This window comes from Schistocerca piceifrons, chromosome 9, assembly GCF_021461385.2.
Source record: "Schistocerca piceifrons isolate TAMUIC-IGC-003096 chromosome 9, iqSchPice1.1, whole genome shotgun sequence".
Taxonomy (NCBI): domain Eukaryota; kingdom Metazoa; phylum Arthropoda; class Insecta; order Orthoptera; family Acrididae; genus Schistocerca; species Schistocerca piceifrons.
Window position 1 is genome coordinate 26,283,589 of NC_060146.1, and position 21,948 is coordinate 26,305,536.

The window sequence follows — 21,948 nt, forward strand, 5'->3', positions numbered from 1 at the left end:
AGCAAGCGCAGAAATTGGTAGGTTAAACAAAGTCCCTGGAGTAGATGACTTTCCTTCAGAATTATTGATATCCATGGGAGAACTACAATAACAACTATTCCACCTGCTGCACACGCTGCACGAGACGTGAAACACCCTCGTGCTTCAAGAAAAATGTAATAATTACCATCCCAAAGAAGACAGGTGATGACAGGGGTGAATACTACTGTACCATCCGTTTAATACACATACTGCCATGAATCGTTTGCTGAAGAACAGAAAAACTGATAGAAGCCAACAGTGTGCAGAATAGTTTGTATTCAGAGAAATACAGAATCACACGAGGCAATACTGACCTTATGATTTAGCTTCGAATATGGGTGCCAGAAATTGAAACAGCTATCTGTAGATGCAGAAAACAATTTTGACAGGGATACACTCTTTGAAATTCTGTATTCAGCAGGGATAAAATATAGGGAGCGAAAGGTTATTTACAACTTGTACGGAAACCAGACTAGAGTTATGAGTCAAAGGACATGAAAAGGAAGCAAAAATTGAATTGTAGTCCATCTGTACACATAACAAACACTAAAGAAAACCAAAGGGAAATTTGGAAAGAGAATTAAAGCTCAGGCGGAAGAAACTAAAATTTTTAGGTTTGCTGATAACAGCGTAATTCTGTCAGTGACAGCAAATGAATTCAAACGGTATGAAAAAGTCTTGAAAAGACACCAACAAAAGTAAAAGAAGGTGAATGGAATGTAGTCAAATAAAATCAGGTGACAATGAGGAAATTAGATTAGGAAATAAACCACTAAAAGTAGTACATGAGTACTGTTACTTGGGCAATAAAATAACTGATGATGGATGAAGTAGAGAGGATATAAAATACAGACTGGCTATAGTGAGAAAAGAACTTCTGAAAAAGATAAATTTGTTAACATTGAATAGAAATTTATGTGTTTGAAAGTTCTCACAGAAGAATGGATGGATGGATTTCAAATATTTGGGCGTTAAACAGCATGGACATCAGCGCCCTTCTACTAAGTTGTAGTACTGCGGAATGAATAGTACTCTTCATAAAATCAAAAGCAAAGGCCATATAACAATAGCCACAGTAGTAGAAAATTCACATAGACAGTTTCCAGTAAATCTGGCCATAACACTGTCACACGATAAAAGAATTAAGAAAATACTGGGAGTCAGTAAGAAGGCTTGTTGACTGTGGAACTAGTAGGTTGAGCCAACCACTAGAAACACATTAAAACATCCTCCACTTAAATAGGGAAGGAGTCATGCACCACACAAAATGCCAACAGTTTTCATGCTACTATTTTGTCATCACCCAAAACTAGCGAAGTCCCTCAGTAGACCAATAGCTTTCCTGCTATCAGTATTCAAAACAAAGAGGACTAAAAGATGGTACATCATGAGTGTGCCACTGAAAACACTGCATTCTGGTCAGTCTCCTTGCTCCGGGAGGTAGGTGTGTGTCATTGAACAGTGTCTGAAATGAAGGCGAGTGAGGACCACTTTGTCCCATCATGGAGTTTGAAAGGAAGTGCGCTGTGGGCAAACTATGGACTTGACAGGCTGCAGCTTGTTGTTAGGGACTTCCAGCTGCTGTCTTTCCCACTCTGTTGGGATGCAGTACTGTACGGAAATGAAATGCGGACTACAAGCATTCAGACAAGAGGAGAGAAGCTTTCAAAATTCAGTGCAACACAAGAACACTGAAGATTAGATGAATGGCTCAATAATTAATGGCACGGTTCACAATAAAACTGGGGAAAAAGAAATTTACAGTGCAAAATGACTACCAGTTTGTAGGTCCAGAGACATAAATGATTGTCAGTTTGGTAATTGAAGGGAGTATGGAGGGTAACAATGTAGAGTGACCAAGGCTGGAATGGAATAAACAAGTTCAAATGGATAAAGGCTGTAGTAGTTATTCAAAGATGTAGAGGTTTGCACAGGGTAGAATAGCAGCAAGGAGAGCAGCACGAAACCAATTTTCAGACTAAAGAGCACAGCCACAACAGCACTGTGTGTATTGTAAGAATTCTCGGTACTTCGGTCCAGTGGACAGTAATTGTAGACAGAAATAATGTGCTACACTGAATACATATTTTGGAGTGTAAATGGCATAACATATGTACATGTATTTTGACACTGTCCATACATGTTACAAGCACAAATAAACAAATATTCTACAACTAGTAAGGAAATTGAAAATCTCCAGTGGAACGTAAAAAAAAATAATGAAAGGATAAAACTCTTCTTACAGTTGAGGCATCGAGTTGTCAGCAAGTGAGAATGAAAATGATGCTAAGCTTTGAGGTAGCTCCTTCTTTACAGCTATTCTGTTAGCCCTGAAGAAAGATTCATCAGAAACCTTAGCACATCTCAGTGTGTAGTGTACATACCTACCTATGACTCAGCTATACATTACCTTTGCTATTCCACTATTTATATTTCATCACGACTTTCCAGTAGCCAGTCACTCGATACAGATACGTACAAAACGAGACAGTGGCGGCAACTCACCTGGTCGCCGAGTGCGGCGATGAGGTGCTTCTGCAGCTGCCGGCCGCCCAGGCACCAGCGGCAGCTCTCCAGGGCCTTCGCCACCCACCTGCTGTCCGACACGGCACGCTGGTGTTCCGCATCTGCACTCGGCCGCCCCGTCTCTGCAGCTCCACCCTCCACACCCTGCGTGTCGCGAAAGTTAGTGACAGTAATCTGTAATCTATGTGCCGTAATCCCACATCTCTGGTGACATCAGAGTGGAACAGAACTTTCCCAATATTGTCAGTGGCAGAGGGCTGTAAGCGATAGAGATGCTGGTTACAAGTTATCGGCTGTATTAAATTCTATTTAAGATTATATTTATTTATTTAAGTTGATCAAACTGTGGCCTTATGAACCTACCTACGTTGAGTACGGGTAGCAACGCATTTGATTGAAAGTAAGCTTAGACCTATCAACATAAAACAGTTCTTGTTTTGGCGATGATATACCTTCTACATTCACCAATATGATGGTCAACTGTGGTCCTGGAAAGGACCAAGATGATGTTTTTGGAGTGAAAGGATCAGCCGTCAGAGAAATCTGACGCCCAGGGTACGCCTGATTGGAAGTCTTATCTTGGTCGGAAATTGTTGCACTCTTCTTGGAGGCTCCACTCTAAACAACCTAATTTGCAAACTAGTGGGGACACTCTGGGGCTCACATCCACATGTTATTCACTCTTCTGCAAAGGCACTGTGCTTTTCTACTAACGAATATGCTTCCCGTGTCTGGTAAAGGTCATCTGACGCCAGACAAATAGACATTGCTCTCAACAAAACCTGCAGGTTGACCCCAACTGATAAGCTCTACTACCCAGCGTCGCCATGGGTATGTAGAGTAGTAGCTGCCAACAAGGAGAGATTGAAAGTGGAACAGAATAGTGCCCATCCACTGCAGGGACATAATCAACCACAGAAATGGCTGATATCGCGAAAGAGCTTCCTGAGGACATCTGAGAAACTCAAAATTTCACCAGAGAAGGCAAGGCTGGAGTTATGGAAGAAGCTGATGCCTCACCTGCACGGATGGATGCCAGAAAATGAAGAACTACCACCTGGACACAATGAGAGCTCTTGGAATCACCACCAGAGGTTAGTGCTATTGCAACAATTTGGTTACGTGTTATTCATTGGACTGTTGCCTGTAAACATGTGCTATGTCAGTGCTCTTGGAAGAGAGCTTTGGCAGTGACACGGCTTTGTTGTTGTTCCTGCATAGTGATTTGCGAAGATGGAAAAAATTGAGACTCAAGCAGTGATTAAGTACTTCATAAAGAAAGGTATGAAAGCAAAGGACATTCGTGCCGATTTCCAGAATACTTTGGGGACTGTGCTTCTTCGTATTCAACTGTTGCTAAGTGGACAAATGAATTTAAATTTGGTCAGGAGAGCTTAGATGACGATCCGTGCAGTCGTCGGCCGAGATGCGTCACTACTCCAGAAATCACTGCAAAAGTGCACAAAATGGTCATGGAGGATTGCTGACTGAAAGTGCGTCAAACTGCTCATGCTTACCAGATGTCATCTGAAAGGGTATATCACATTTTAAATGAAGATTTAGAAATGAAAAAATCATCTGCAAGGGCCTCGACTCTTCATGCTGGACCAAAAACTCACGAGAATGGATTTGTCAGAACAATGTTGGGCCCATTTTAGGAGAAACGAACAAGATTTTTTGTGCCAGTTTGTGACCACAGATGAAACTTGGGTGCACTGCTATACCCCAGAGACAAAACAGCAGTCAATGCATGGAAAAATGCTGATCCTGCGCCACCAAAGAAAGCAAAGACAATTCCTTTGGTGGGAAAGGTCATGGCATCACTGTTCTGGGATGCAAAGGGGATTCTGTTTGTAGATTATCTCCCCACTGGGCAAACTATTACTGGAGAATACTAGGCAAACCTCCTCTAAAAAATGCAACAAAAGACATGCGAAGGAAGGCCAAGTTTAGTAAGGAACAAAGTCATCTTCCATCAAGACAATGCATGCCCGCACATATGTGCCGCCATTGTCGTGGCAAAATTACGCAAACTAAGGCATGAACTGTTGCCACGCCCGCCTTATTCACGTAATATGGTGCTGTCAGACTCCTCTCTCTTCCCAAAACTCAAAATTTTTCATGGTGGATGAAGAGTCACTTCAAATGAAGAATTGATAGCTGGAGTTGCCAACTATTTTGCAGGCCTGGAGGAAACTCATTTTCGAGATGGGATCAGGGCACTGGAACATCATTGGACCAAGTGCACTAATCTACAAGGAGACTACATTGTAAAATTAAAAAAAATTCAGTGATGAAAGTACTTTTTTTTCTATTCCATTCTGAGAACTTTTCAAACCACCATTGTATATATACATTCTTTCTTTAAATGTACATGTTCTAGGTAAGGATTTCTTAAGACTGTTGTAAAATGTCAACTGAAACTACCAGTTACTGTAACGAGTCACAATCCATTTTTATGTTTGCAGGACAGTTTTTAAATGAGTAACTGTTTAGCCTAACTTGCATACCCCAACAGGTCATGCCACAATATCTACTGTTTGTAACATCTCAGCTCAAGAGCAAACCTTCACATTATCTACACACAAGATAAACATTTTATGTCAGCCATTTTTTAGAAATATTTGGTAACAGACACAATTTTTAAAACAAAATAATGTATACCACTAACTTTAGCACCACTCAATACTTTCCCCCATTAGCATTCTCATAACCAAGATTCACTCAGCATTATTTGCATATACCAACTGTGTGTGTTAAAACTGCAGCATCCACACTGATATTGTAAATGCAAAAGTAACTCTGTCTGTTATGTTTTCACAACTAAATCACTGGACCAATTTGAATAAAATTTGCTATGCACATAGCTTGAACACTGAGGAAGAAGATAGGCCACTTTAGAAACTGTGTAGTACATTATATTTATTGATTTAAAGAACATAATGTGACACATGGTACAATAATTACTCTTTGAAAAAGCTATTTACTATCTGGCTTTTGAAAATGTTTTCATTGTTTGATATTTGTTGGATATAGATTCCAGCTTTTATGCAAAATACTGTTTCTTGTTGCCCAAACATGTTTTAGCACCTCTGTGCCATCATCATCAATAGGTTTTGCTTATTGCACAACTGTAAAAAGTGAACATATTTTAGGTTGTAACTGACCTAGCAAAATGAGGCCTAAAGACAGTTTTTGTTCATTTTTATTCTTACCTTGATTTTGCAGATGACAAGTTATTAGTGCAGGTCACCATACAGAAGATCCTGCAAAACTGTATAATGTAAAATCAAGGTGTGAACAAAAACTGTCTTTAGGTCTCATTTTGTTAGATCAATGGCAACCTAAAATATGTCCACTTTTCACTGTTTTTTTCAATAAACAAAACCCACTGATGATTGCACAGAGATGCCGATATATCTTCAGGAAACAAGAAACAGTGTTTTTCATAAAAGATGGAACTTATATCTAATAAATTTTTACTTTAAACATGGGAGAACAAATACAAGAGCTGCAAATCCAAAAGATGAATTTGAGGTCTCTTCAAAAAATACAAGAAGATTCATTATTTCACGCCAATGGTGTGTTGCAGTGAAATGCGGTTGGCATCCCTGCACATGCCTGTGTTTAATGTGTGACTGCTGAAAGTTTCCTCATTGTATACCTGTTAGTTATTGTTCAGTGCTGTATTGCGTAGAACATTGTGTTGCACAGTTTGTGAATTCTGAGATAGCAGAGTTAGAGGAGCACGTCTGCATTAAATTTTGCATGACTCTCAAGAAAACGTTTACAGAAACACAGCAAATGATGCAGTAAGCCTACGGTGATGGGGGCTAATGTTGCACTCTGTGTTACAAATGGTTCACATGGTTTGAAAATGGCCCTTCAACATCTACCGATGATGCTCATGTCAGAAACATCAACAAAATTGTGTGTTCCTATTGAAGACTGATTGTCCAAGATATTGCAGAAGAATGAAACATTTCAGTTGGATCATGTCATGAAATCCTAACACAGCATCTTAGAATATGTCATGTTGCCACCAAGTTCGTCCGGTGGCTCAATAGCCAAGACCAGAAAGACCTTTGCTCACAATCTGTGAAGAGCTTTTGGATCACACAAACGAAAATGAGATGTTCCGTAAGAGAATCATAAGTGGTGATGAGAGATGAGCCTACAGTTGTGATGTTGAGAGCACGTTCCAATCTCCACTATGGATCTCCAAGACTCAAAAAAAGCTCATCAGGTCCGGTCAAATGTCAAAGCCATGCTGATAGTTTTCTTTGACTTTGAGGGATTAGTTCATCATGAATTCGTGCCATAGGGACAAACCGTTAATCGATGATACTATTGGGGTGTTTTGCGAGAAAATGTGAGAAGGAAACAGCCTAAAATGTGGCAAGACAATTCATGGCTCTTGTCTCACAATAATGCACCCACACATTCACCCCAGTTGATGTGTGACTATTGCTATCTCATCCTCCATGCTCTGCAGACCTGGACATTGGATAGACGAGATAAAAGAAAATTTGAAATCCAACAAGAGGCGTACCACTACTGTTTCTGGAAGTGTAACCAACATTGGGAGCGGTGTATCAATTGTGGAGCAGAGTATTTCAAAGGCGACCATACACAATCGGTGAAAAGTATGTGCAGAAAAATTCTGTGGATAAAGTTCCAGAATTTTTTGAACAAACGTGGTACTTTTTGATATGTTCCACATAATATGGTTCAATGTAATGAATACAAGGTTTCTACAATCCTCTTCGTGTTTAATCCACACTTCCATACTAATACCAGTATTATTAACTGCAAAAGTAACTCACTCTGTTACGCATTAACAACTCAACTGCTGAACTGATTGGTTGGAGACAGCTGGAACCCCGAGGAAGACCATAGACTAATTTAGAGAGCTGTATCTTTTTGAGTATTACTAACATTTTTAAATGTGGTATACGTGAGCGGCATACAGACAACACTGGCATGTTGGTTGATGCCTCTTAGAGTCTAGATATTAGTCTGCGACAGTGCAAATGAAATGTTATTGTGCATGTGGTTTGGATGCATAACTGGAGAGTTTTGGTGAAGATACAACAATAAAATCAGACGATAAGCCTGAGAATCATATTTAAAACTATTACTAAGTCTTGAAAATGTAGTTCCGATTTAGCGCATAGTTCCAAGAGATATCAAGCTGCAAAAGTTAGTCAAACCCAAAAATATCAGACAAATCTCATGTCCACCAAAACTTGGATGCAGAACATCAGGCAGGCTTTGGAGGAACAGAGGCAGTAGAATAGTCACATGCCCATCACATTTTAGCTTCCAAGATGCTTGAAGGCTCTCAATGACGTCATCGTTTAAAGCCTTTACAAGTGGAATGTAAGAGGCTTTTGGGGAGACTACATTTGATTATGATCTATTAACTGTATATGTCAATCATAAATAAGTCATCTTAGAGGGATGAATAAAAAATGTAGGCATTAAAATGGAAGGAAGAAATGCTATGTACGTGTTGCTCTGGTGGCAAAATCCTATATCCAATACTAGGTGAGCCAGAAAAATCCTTAAAATCTCCACTTCTGCATGAATGTAATGAGTCAAGGCATTTTTTAAATATAATTAGAAAATGTAATGCATGCTGTCGGATGTGACATACAGAAAAATAATAGAAACACATTCATTTTGTATGTACATATGGGCATTATGTACTTTTTTTATACTTATGTCTCTACACCTCTATATCCACAGACATGTCATAAAATTACTAGCTTGCTTACTCACCATCACTCATCATAATAAAACTACTGACACACGAGCAAAGCAGCAGGTAACAGCTACATGTAGGGGTGGGGGGTGATTAGGTGCTTAATGGCCCTCAACTCTGTCATAATGAAACTGAATGTCTCAAAACATTCTACTTCTATATAAGTTATCATTTGCACATCTTTCCTCTGCACCTCTCTTTCTGAATGTTACACAAATTTACCACTGTTGGCAATGTTATTGTTATTATTATTATTATTATTATTATTATTACACATTTTTTGCACTTTTAAGCTTCTAATATTCCACCTTTCATATTAATTTCAAATTAATATAAACTGTGACTAATTAAGAAATGGACACTGCACTTCAGTTTTTTTTTAAAAAAAATTTTTTATTTATGTTCAATACTACTTTCTTTGGAGCCACACCTCCACTTTCAAGAACTATATTGATGTCTTTTTGGGAAGTAAAAATAAATAAATAAATAAATAAATAAAAATTAATTAGCCAGGTACCATCTAGAGTGATTTCATATTCATACTGAGATCTAGCCATATAACATATACATCTGGCACCTGTAGTATAATTTAAGTTATGAACCTGGGCTAAACAAAATAGTGCACATGATAACTACCTTTGCTGAGAGCTTCACAAACTCTGCCTGCTGGTCTGCCGCAGAGACGAATTTCTCGCGTTGGTACTGAAACAAAATTAAGCAATCGTAGATTTGAACTTCTTATGAACACACATTCACAAAAAAAATGTGGCAAGTGATACAACTTCTGCAACACAAGAAAAATTATTAAACTGGAAACACTTTGCTGATACAATATCATACTCACAGAAGTTTAATTTTAGAGCACATACAACTATATCAATATTAGCATATCTGCCACTAGGAGATATTACATGTAACAATAAATATAACAACACTGTACAAAAAAGACATGTTTTATAATAATACCAGTAAATTTTGTAGAATTATTAGTTTTGTGTAGCTTCAGTATTCCCATAACTATTAGATGAAAATAATCTGACTAACAAATTATTTCCATTTCTGACTGTGGAACAGCTGCGAACTAACCTATCCTCCATTTCTAGGACAGCAAACTTGTGCATCTATTCTAAAATCATCACTAATTGAAGTGTAAGATAAAATAATTGCTCTTACAAATTGTGTGGATGCAATTTTTGTAAATAATTTTAATATTCTTTCATAAATAAAGCTATTTTTCTCACATAATTTTGATTTTCTGTTACAAACACATTTTATAGTGCAAAGTATATGAGACCAAAATCTACATTTAAATTATATAGTGCAAATGCCATTATGTAATTCTCATTTTTGAGCAAATTCATCAAAAACTCACATTTAGAAATTCCTTTACCTCTGAATACAGCTTTTTAACAGAATACCGTAACTGACGTAATGGACAATGGCGCAAATAGCTGCAGAATCATCAATGTGAGGAATGTCAGTGTGATTTTTATTTGAGATGACTAATATATTCTACACCTTGTCTAGTCGGCGGTGCGGGTCTCCCACATTGTCTCCTACGCTCCTTGGAGTATGGGACCTCATTATCATCATCATCGTCATCAATACATTCTACAGGATTAATGGTGTTGGTCACTTCTGGAGGTGCAGTTATTATGCCTACTGCTGCACAATACCAGAAAAAGTGCAGCTCATCTTGGCTGTCTCCAATGGCTTCATTGCTTTGGAGACTCAGAACAAAAGCATACTGATATCCCTAAAAATTCTGAAACAGTTTGAAGTACAGAGTTTAAGTTACAAACTAAGTGTAAGAAGAAAAGTTTTAAGAAAAACAAGGAGGTATTGTTTTTGGGTAGTAGTTACAGGATGAAAATGTCAGAACTGCTTCAGAATTCTTTGGGATTTGATTACAAGGTACCTATAATTTTTCACCCAAGTGCAGCTATTACAGATGTCACCTGTGATTCAGGTGCTTTGGGGAAGGATGTTGGAAAAGGAGATCATGTAATAATATAATGGGTGGATGTAACTGTTTGTATCATAAACTCAATCACACAATTGAGAATGACAATAGCCACACTACTAAGAATGCTCCTCACACTAGTGTGAATATTGCGTCACTCTATGAGTGGTACAACAAGTTCTGGACGAAGTGTTCTGTGGAATGTGTCAACACATAGGTTGCAAAATCACTCAGGGGAGAGGGACGTTCACACACAAATATGACTGATGCAGTGCCTCTTGCTCGGTTGCAACTGAATCCAAAAGTCAGAGCTGCAGAATAAATATAATTACAGTTGAAGCCTCTAACAAAACAATATGTGGCAGGATGGACAAAGCCACTGGTATTAAAGGATATGCTTTTAGTGTATTCCACGAAACAGAAGCCTGAAGACCTCCCCGCAGATTAAAACTGTGTGCTGTAACCTGTGAGGATGTGTCATGAGTTATGACTAGATAGCAGTCGATAGAACAGTTGTCCATAAAAGGCAAATGTCCCAGCTCTGAGTTCTGGATCAGCACCCAGTTTCAATCTGCCAGAAAGCTTCAAACCAGTATGCACTCTGTTGCAGAGTGAACACTCGTTCTGAAATCAAAAACTTCATTAGTGAAATATATGAAATCCTCGTATGCATAAGAGGAAAGGATAGATGGACTGTCGGCAGTCTTCCTGTGCAGATTAGAGCATCATAGAGAAATCACTTAAACTGAACAGACTCATTTAGGTTCGTGTAACCTGATACTGTACTACAACAGAACCAGTGCATATTGGATCATCAGAGGTAAATCTTTTAAATTGAACAGACTCATCTTGGTTCGTGTAACCTAATATCGTACTACCACAGAACCAGTAAGAAGAAAGCAGGAGTGGCTATACATGCAATGTGTGGAGAAGAGTGTACTCTCCACCAGATAATACCACATACCTAACTTGATTGCCTGTCCCATTTCAGAGAAAGTGTGGAAAGACCATCTTCAGCAATAAGGATGTGCCCCAAAAGTAGCCTCCCTACTCTGATCAAAACTGCATACTATATGATAATCAATGGCACAATCATCTGCGTGGCCTAAATGGAAATGAAAGGTCGCTATTAACTGAGATGTGAAGATTGTTGGTCTTTGCCTCCCTCCCAAAAAAGGGGCATCCCAAGGTACAAGCAAAACCAACTAATACAGGAAAAAGCATATTGGATTATGATATTTAAAAGGCACTGATTACAGGCAATGAAAATGTACAACTATCTTTGTGATGTCTTCTATCCCTGCCACGATTCAAATTTCTAACATAAAATTGTATAGCTACAGTGCAGAATTGTTTCTTACAAGACCTTATTTTACATTTTCTTCATTCTTATAGAATTTGAAGACCAGTTCCCCAGCATTGGTCCCCTAAAGCTGTATGATGCACTTCTCAGGAAAAAAAAAAAAAAAAAAACCACACACAGAAACTGACTTATAATTTCTGAAAACTGTTAAATATAAAACAATTTTGAGCTTTCTGTTAGAGCTATTGGTAGCTGGATGCACAGAGTTCCAAGCTTGTAACAACAAGGTTCGATTCTTGTTAGAAACAACATTTTTTTAAATTTTATTTGAAGTCTCTATTTACTATCAAACAGAAATTTCAACTAAAATATATTGTAACTATAATTTTTACTAAACATAATACATTTTTAATTTTTATTTACTAATTGTACAAAAATGTTATTATTAATAAAGCATTAAAATTTGGTACAAAAATGTGAAACATCACAAAGAAAAGAAAATACTTTTCTATTTCCAGAAATTATGTTTAAATAGAAACACAGTGTTAAAATGATTATTATTGATATACAAGGTGTTTCAAAAATACTGTTACAAACTTGGTGACAGGTTCCTCACACCAATACAAGGATAAAATGTCTAGTACACATGGGCTTCACTCATACCTTTAAAAGCTATGAGCACTTGCTCAGCTCTGCCACCATGAAACACCTCCCTCCTACTGCAGTTTGTTTGTTGTCCATATTTTGAGAGGAGATAGTGTGGACCAAAACAAGAAAAAAATTTCCGGTAAACATGGACTCTACAATGAATACCATAAGAGTGCTTTCTTGTATCTTTGACATTTAGTAAGAAATGAACAGCAGCAGTCTGCTTTCGAACAGCATCCTACAATTTTTTTATTCAGTAATCCATCTCTTTGCCTCAAGATCTATTCAGAATAGTATCACAGTGTACCGATCACTTAAATACGACATTATTAAAAATGTGACACAAAACTAACTCTCATGTACTAGCATACTGTGCAGGTACCTGGGTGATGTAATTCATCCACTTTCTAGAGCAGCAAAAAACAAATGGAAAAACAAGGAAATGCACACCCGTCATTCAGTCATCATCTTCAGTTGAAGGCCAGTGGGGGATGGTTCAAATACTTATCATCTATGGAGAATGTAAGTTAGCAAAACAGTAACTGTAATAATGTTTTTTTATTTACAGTCCACGTACGTATAGTGTAGTACTGTAGCGATTTCAAACAATATGATGGTAGAAATAGTCTTTCATTAAAAAATGCATCACCATAATTTTTATTGCGGTTAGAAGTAGGTGTAATGGTACTCAGGCAGAGAAACTCTACAGACAGCATTATGCTGACAAGAACCCATCCATCTGGCCTTTGTCCCATATGAGTGTTACAATGAACTTTCTATTGCTTGAAGTGTCACAATAAGATTAGAAAATATCCATCCATCGGGAATTATGCATTTCCATGTGATTAATGATAAAAAATTAAAGATGTTATTTTTATTACAAAATTATGATACAGTATTTGTTAATTAACACTTCACATTGATAATAAATACAGAACTGAAATAAAAGTAAAAAAAAAAAAAAAAAGTTACATCTATTGGGAATCGAAGTAGCAACCTCGTGATTACCTGACTGGCACAGTACGTACATAGCTACAAACGCTACAGATGGGTCAAAATTGTTTTATACTTCACAGCATTTGGAAATTTCCAGTGTGGAATACAAAGAGGGCAAAGACAATTGTTTGCTGACTAACCAGGTCCTGCAGACTGAATTTAGAGTCGTCTGCAAAATACTGAACACGCTGTCCTTTGGAATCGTGTGTTTTCTTCCTGTTCGCCTTCCTGCCTCGACGACCTCCCCATCTGAAAAGTAAATTCACAATGCACACTTTCTTTTGACTGCCACTCATTTTATTTTATTTTTTAAAGAAAAAAGTTGTGCCTGATCATTCAGAATGATCCTTGCTAGAAGTACCGAACAAGTTTACAAAATTTCTGGCAACTGAATATTAACAGTCACGTAGCAAATCCAGAAGCAAAACATAATTTTTATTAGCTAAAGACGTCAACACTTACTCCTGACACAGGCTATATGTAAGAGATCAACAATATAGTGTGCATACATACTATATGTACACAGATAGATAAACCTCTGGTACCATAGATTCATAGTGAGGATATCTTCAAAAATACAGAACACATCATAAAAATAAAAATATGCAACCCAACCAGATATAATGTACTTGGACAGATAAAACATCTACTCACCAAGTGGCAGCAGGAGAACACGGGTATAAAGGTATTTAGGAGAGGTGAAGGAAAAGGACTGGCGTGGTTTAGAAAACAAGTTGAGTTCGGAAAAGTCACACAGAACCCAGAGTCAGGGGAGACTTATAGGGTGAGATGAGAAGAAAAGACTGTTTGTTGCGGACAACATTAAACCTCATCTGGTGTCCCATCCATCCTCCCACCACCATTACCTACTCCAGTCTGGTCAGAAGCATCACATATCCCACCAGAGGCTACCTGTGAAACCAGTCATGTGAACTACAAGCTAAGGTGCCACCGCTGTGCTGGGTTCTACGTGGGTGTGACGCGACAAGCTGTCTGACCACACGAATGGCCACCGACTAACTGTGGTTGAGAAACAGTTGGACCGCCCAGTTGCTGCGCACGCTGCCTAACACGACATTCTTCATTTCAATGGCTGCTTCACGGCCTGTGCCATCCAGATCCTTCCTACCAGCAGTAGGTTTTCTGAGTTGCGCAGGTAGGAATTCCTGCTGCAATATATCCTATGTTCGCGTAACCCTTGTGGTCTCAATCTTCGTTAGTCATTGTCCTTCACCCACCTATCCCCTCCCTACACAGTCTTACATTCCACAGCGAGCTCACAGCCTTGTTACTTCTCTTTTTCCTCCCCCCTCTCACCCCGACTGTCCAGCTAACCTCCTGACTGCACCTAGCTGCCCTACCCTACCTCCATATCATGCCTGTATGTTCCCACAAGCAGGATTTTACTGTCCCCCACCCACATCCTGCTATCTCTCCCCCTCCCCACCCCAGCCTCCTCCTTACCGCACATGCCCAGCTTGCTCCTCCCATCGTGCGCAGTTGCTCGCAGTCTGCTCTCAGGGGCCAGAGACGGTGGTCATGTATGTGTGAGTTGTGCTTGCATGAAAATGTGGGTGTATGTTGTGTAATTCAGAAGAAAGCCTTCTGGCTGAAAACTTACTTGTTTAGTAGTCTTTTTATTGTGCCTGTCTACGACTTAACACCTCCACTACATGGTGAGAAACAGTCTATCCTTTTCATAATATTGTCATTATTCCAGCCTGGATTTCCCATTGTCTGATATTTCGAAGTATGTTATATGTGACAGGATTAAATGGTGTTATTTCTATAAGTACATCTTTTTATAAGAGGACTATTCATAAACTAACCACTGATTGGCTATTAAAAGTAAACAAATACTTGTAGCTTCATGACACTTGTATGGTTGGAAAAAATGGTTTGAAGATCATTTTGAGTCAGTCAGCTGTCTGTTTCATTCGTCGGTGTATAAGCAGCAAGCGACTGAAATACACAGTGTTATAGCATCTCCTGCCGCCTGAGAGGCATGTTCTGTCATTCACTTCCTGCAAGCACGAGGAGTCAATGGCAGCGACATGTATCACTGACTGTGTCCAGTGCATGTGGATGGGGTTACAAGTGACAGTGTTGTGAGGGAGTGGTAAGCAAAATTCTAAGCTGGTCACACAGATGTGCAAGATGAAAGTGGTTGAGGATGGCATCCCGATGTGATTGATGATCTCAAGCAACACTTTGGCAAAAACTGTGGATGTGGGATGTCAATTCACAACTTCTGAACTGTCTGAAGACATACCCCTCTAGAATCGACTGGCTGGGGGTGGGGGTGGGGGGGTTGGGGGGGGGGGGGGAAGTGAAGAAGAAGATGAAGAGGAGGAGGAAGAGAGAGAGAGAGAGAGAGAGAGAGAGAGAAAACAGCACCAATGGACGGGATGGGTCTGACAGATCCAACATTTTCTTTATGTTCCAGAATAAGTACGACAAATTTTCAACAGCAGGGCCAAAAATACTTCTTTTGCTGTTTATTAATATACTAAATTTACCACACATTTCTTTAAAAATAAGGGTATATTCCAGTGAAAATCTGAATTTTCTTGAACATTTAAAACTTTTTTTTTTTCAAACACTATTACACAATATTAGAATTTTTGTGCATAGTATGATCTAATAAAAAATGGTTGTCACTCATTATGGTATACAGTTTAATGATCTGTATTTTCTGCACAATCTTTGTAAGACATACAGAATGGGACAGACACAGCCACTTTCCACAACTTTTACAAATATACTTTGTTTCATTATCTTTGCATGTATAATAATGATCTTATTTGCCTTCTGGAACAACTTTCTTCTCAATATTAATCCCATATATGCGTGCTGCCAGCTAGTGAATGTTTCTTGGGAGATTCTTCTGGTTAGTTCTCTGTGCCATGTGTGGTTTTATTAGTTCCCAACCCAGTTGCCTGAGAAACAGCCTTCTTGAAACATTCAGTCCTGTGTTGACTTTCTACTACAAATGCATTTATCCAGCAATGTTCAAATTGGCATAAAACATGCACAATGGCCAATGTCTTGTTTGCCTTACAACATTATGTTCTGAAGACATGACATCAACCACTTCCATTCAACCCTATCTCTGGCTTCTTCAAATTACCTATTTCTTCATTAATTTTATTCTTTGCATGCATTGATGATAGCAAAATTACACATTTATTTTTCTTCAGCACATATGACACCAATGTAAAATTGTTGCTGAATACAAATAAGGATGAATTTATTTCTCTTTTCTTGTGACACAGGAATTTAAAAGGAATTTCTCTTTAATTTTTGTGCAATGTTCCAACAAGTGTAAGGTTATAATCTGTGAAAAGTTTTCTGGGAAGAGTGTAGCTTGTGAATCACCTGTCAAGGATAATATCATGTCCTGTTCCCTTCAGCGGCTCTACAAGTCTGAGCACATCATCAGCTCCGTTACTCACTTGGAAAAAATCCTGCTGTCCCACATATACTTCCAAATTCTGTACACAGTATGTTGTAGCATCTGCTACGATAAATAATCCGATCCCATACTTTCCAGGTTTTGAGGGAATGTACTTTCTGAATGAATAATGTCTCCAAACCTTTTCATCTTGTGTGAGGTATTCATTTGTTGTGTAATGCCTTGTGCAGTTTTTTGTTAATCCCTCCATAAAATTACATACAGTGGCCACCTTATCACTTTTTTTTTACGTTCTTCTCGTGTGAATATTATCTAATCTAACACATCTAAAAAGGTCACAGCAACTCGCCTGGAGGGAAGATTTCTGTTTCTGTGCCACAAGTGTCACAAAATTCTTCCACATTCACTTTGCCTCCGTGAAGAGCAACGGAAATGTACAAAAGATGCAAAAATGCCTTGAACTCCTCTTTTTTCAAGTTTCTCTTACATTTGGGTCACTTTTAGAAAGAGATTTTACATAATCTATGTAAGTATTTGTGCTCTCTGTTATTAAATCGAGCATATCATTGTCAATGTACAGTTTCCAGGCCTTGACAATGGTGTTAGCTTTTTTGGCTTCTCCACTGAGACCAGGAAAATGTGTAATTATATTGCGAGTTCATCCGTCTCTCGACAAATAGTGAGGTGACTATTCACTAAAGTGCGCGTCATATATCTTGGCGGCCGAGTTTAGGTTCGTTCTGCGCATCTGACGTCACAAAACACAGTCAGCCAATGAACAGAGAACGACGTTGCCAGATCTCGACAGCAGTGCAGAGTACGGACGAGTGTCTTCTTCAGTTTTAGAAAAGTTCAGTCATAAATAAAGTAATAGAACAAAAGCAATGTCTTGACTCCTAATTCAGGCGATAGCAAGGAAAGATGTTTGTTTCAATCTCACGAACTGCTTTTTCGCAATAAAGAACAGCGGTAATTGTTTATTTCCTATTGTACTTCTACGAAGCGTGAGTAATTCATAGTCATACCAACAGTGTTTATAAGTAGTTGCGTGAGGTGTTAGAGTTCTTATAGAGTTATACTGTACAATGGGCTGAGGTAGTGGAACGGTTAAGGTGTTGGGCTGCCAAGTGAATGGTTATGAGTTCAAACCTTGTGCAGTGCTTAATATTTTCTTTATTTAAAAACAATATTGGAGTGCCTTACTTCACGAATTTTATTCGTTTGAATGAAATTTCTAGTGCTTTGCCTCTTCATTAACTTTTTCGCTGCTGCAGACACGTGCTCCCCGCATTCCGCGCTGTGCGCGATTTTGTCATCACTGCACTTCTCGCCTGTGCAGACACATGGTGTTCCCACTGCTTTGACACACTTATCATTCGATTTCACAAAAACTATTTGGGCAAAAAATTTGATTTTTACACGTCTTCTTGCCTGATACCTTCCCCCCAGAAATGACTTAATTTTGTTTTGATGTGCAGCATTAAATGTAGTAAACCATTGCACGAAATTTTGAAGAGTTTGCAGAGGTAAAAGTCCATAGCGTATACTTTCCGTATGGTCGATTTTAGTTGCCACAATGTTGAGAATGAAATGTAGACAAGATACCTAAATTTCATATAATATTTACTGTATAACAATATCTCATTTAATTTAAGAACCAGATAGGTGTCGTATGTAATATCGAGAAATATTCCGTCTTTCGCGACTGTAATAAAAGTTTTATATACACACGGCGCGTTTGGCTTTATTTTAAAGCACTTCCATCGGTGAAAGGTATGGCACATACACAATGGTATTCATATTCTATTTCTTGTTTTTGTTCCACAGTCGCAGTTTTACCAGTGGTATTGAAATACATCCCTCTTTTGCAACTGTAATAAGCGACTTATTTAGACCAGACGCGTTTCTCTCTTTTGAAGCATCATAAGAGGACGGTATTTTGTGTCCTCCATTGCCAAGTAACCTTTCGTAGTTTTGTGCTGCGGTAGCACAATATTCAACGTTTGTGTTGGCTCATCAGTGTTTTAGCAAATAAATGCTGTTTGTGTGTGCCACACACAAAATTATATTTGACATAGCTCTGAGCACTTCACTGACAAACGGTATATTCAAGTCCTAATGTTTTTGTAAGTCCACAGTTTTGTTTAATGTATTTTGTCTACTTCCTTTTGATTGATTGAAGTGCTTTAAAATAAAGCCAAACGTGCCCAGTGTAAGTAAAACTTTTGTTACAGTCGCAAAAGGTGGAATATTTCTCAATATTACATACGACATTTATGTGGTACTTAAATTAAATGAAATATATAGGTATCTTGTCCACATTTCATTCTCAACATTGTGGCAACTAAAATCGACCATACGGAAAGTATACTCTATGGACTTTTACCTCTTCAAAATTTCGTGCAAAGGTTTACTATATTTAATGCTGCATAATACCTGCGTTGAACATCGAAACAAAATTAAGTCATTTATGGGGGGAAGGTATCAGTCAAGAAGATAGGTAAAAATCTAATTTTTGAGCCAAATAGTTTTTGTGGAATAGAATGATAAAGAGTGTCAAAGCAGTCGGAACACAATGTGTCTGCACAGGCGAGCAGCGCAGTGACAAAATCGCCCACAGCGCGGAATGCAGGGAGCACGTCTTTGTAGCAGCGAAAGGGTTAATGCGGCCGTGGTGGCTTTACTTCATGAACTGCGGGCTCCCCCCTACACGTAAGCTTGCGAACTATGCTATACTATGGCGCTGCTCCTATTGGCGCGTGCGTCGTGTGCAACTGGCAACGCAGCAATCTCCCGCGTCTAGGCGGGCATGCGCGAGCCGCCAAGATAAAAGAATTGAACTATAGAAGAGGGATGAGAGCCAGCCACACAAGATGACAGAGAATCTCAATTAGTGTTAGTGAGAGAACTCTCATTTCTGGCAGGAATAACAACCTTATTTGTTGTTCAGCTGTTCCATCACTCATTTCATGTTCTGTCATGATCACTTTCAGGAACAAAAGTAAGATTTAGATCTGAATCGCCATTATCACTTTCTAATAACAGTTTTTCAATTTCTTCCTCACTTGGGGGATGCTGCCAAGCTGTTTGCAAGCAGTTTTGTTGCCCACAGTCACCATAACAAGAAAACTGCATAAGCAGAAAAAGCCAACGTAAATGGACAGCCTGGGTCTCACAGACCTAGTACATGTTTGTTCCCATATCCAAAATCAAACTGCAAACAAATACGAATTATGAAACAAGTAGTGGCCTCTATGAAAGTTAACTGAAAGCTGCAATGAAAGGCTTACTCAACACTAGTGTACTCTTGCAGAAAAATCTGCCTGGGTCAGACAGGTGTAGTCTGTCGGTTCTAGTGTTAACACCATCACCGAGAGGTTACTGCAAGTTTTGTATACAGTGGTTACCAAAAAGTCTAACCCGTGTCCACAAAACAGATAGACCAGGTTCCGTCTCGACATTCCTTCAGCACTACCTTGAAGAGGGGAAGGAATTTCTAAATAGGATTGTGACTGGGAATGAAGCATGTGTGAAGTATGTGAATCACGAACCGAAGAAACAGTCCAAAATGCGGCTGCATACTCACTCTTCCAATAAGACCAAAAATTTCAAGCAAAGGAATCTGGCAAAAGATTTGGTGAGAGTAACGTGTGACATAACTGGCTACTCAGCACTTCACTATCAATGATGAGCTGAAGAATGCTGCCAGCAACTGGCTGATGCACCAGGCAGCACCATTCTTTGACGAAGGGATAATGAAGCAGGTGTCATAGTATGACAAACATTTGAATTAATAACCCTCGTAGTAGTCAGCATTGTAAATGATTCTGCAGGCACACTATTAAACAAAAGAGGAGGAGGAAACGTGACATACAGGTCGGCCTCCCTGTCCAGCGCGAAACTGGGGGCAGCTGCGGGCCGCACATTGCCCCTGGCATCTGTCCTGGTGAGCACCACAACCTCCTCCTCGTCCCGCGTTTCTCGGCCACGCTTGTCATCGTCGCCAGCTTTGCGAGAGGCACGGGCTGCGTCCAGCTTTGCTCGCAGCTGAGATACGAGCTCCTGTGTAACAGAAGAACACAACGCGTGCACATGTCCCACAAAATATTACAAAATTCTTACACACTGACCACCGGCAACTGCAGAATATTTTCTGATGGGGCTACTTTTATATAGCTGATACAGTTAGTATGAGAATGTATACTGCCCCAGTAATTAAACGTGACAACATACAGGGTGTCTCTCCTAAGAGTCTCAGGTGCACTTTCTGTGGTGTTTCAGCATATATTTACAATTTACTTTTTTAAATATGTAGCTGGAGTGAGGACACAAAGCTTAGGTTTGTTTCACGTTACAAACAAAATTATTTTTAAAACAGAATTCTACAAGCCTATTTGATAGAGCGATCTCAAATTAATCTAGTGGGATATTCGTGTTACTGATATGTATTAACAGGGACAGTAAAACACAAAGAATAACCGGTGCTCTGGCAGTGCTTGAGCAGCATTGTTGCGGGATGGCGGTAGGAGTCAGCACGGGCCAGGTCAGTGCTGTTGCTGATGTAGTACTGGTTATTCTTCCTGTTTTACTGTCCCAGTTAATACATATCGGTAAAACGAATAACGCACTGGGCTAATATCGGACCGCTCTACTGAACGGTCGCTTGAAAGTCTACTTTAAAAATAATTTTGTTTGTAGCAGGAAATATGGCAATGCTTTCTATCCACACTGGACAAAGCATGAAAGATGTGATGAGCGGTATTTGTTTGGGCTGACTCCACTAGACAATAAAAAAAACGAAATTGCAAATACAGGATGTTCCAGAAATGTTGTGACAAACTTTGACAGGTTGTGGAGTGTGTCTAGAGGGACACATTGAGATAGGAATCTGTGTCCAGGAGCATCATCCAACGATGCTACAGAGCACTGAAGTTATAGTTGCCAGCGCCTGCCACTAGGACACCCCCTTCAGCAGCAAGCGTGGCTTTGTATGCTGACGGATTGTACACGGAACATCTCGTAATTTCGTGATCGTGCCTGATTGCAGAGATCGCCAGTGCTGAAGATGGACCTAACTACTTTGCAGAAATGAATGCATCATTATGTTACCTCAGTGGCTGACAGTTTTGCACACAGGTTTCCATCTGCAGTTTATTTTTCTCCTGTATATCCAAAAACATTGGAGATTGTAAGAGGGTTCCAGGAGAAAAATAAACTGCAGATGGAAACTTATGTCCGAAACAGTCATCCACCGAGGCAACAGAGTTGGGCAATTGTGGGAGACAGAGCCTTCCCATGCAGCAGCTAGT

General features: G+C 39.2%; 1 protein-coding gene across 1 annotated transcript in view; it reads right to left on the reverse strand.

Moving 5' to 3' along the window:
* The window catches only part of LOC124717243 (CWF19-like protein 2), a 186,068-nt gene that overhangs the window by 52,576 nt on the left and 111,544 nt on the right, over positions 1-21,948 (reverse strand). Inside the window, exons 7-10 of the mRNA XM_047244045.1 lie at positions 20,514-20,701; positions 13,365-13,473; positions 8,951-9,016; positions 2,527-2,691 (exon numbers count right to left, since the gene is read on the reverse strand). Of these exons, the coding sequence (XP_047100001.1) occupies positions 2,527-2,691; positions 8,951-9,016; positions 13,365-13,473; positions 20,514-20,701 (528 nt within the window). The remainder of the gene's footprint in view (positions 1-2,526; positions 2,692-8,950; positions 9,017-13,364; positions 13,474-20,513; positions 20,702-21,948) is intronic.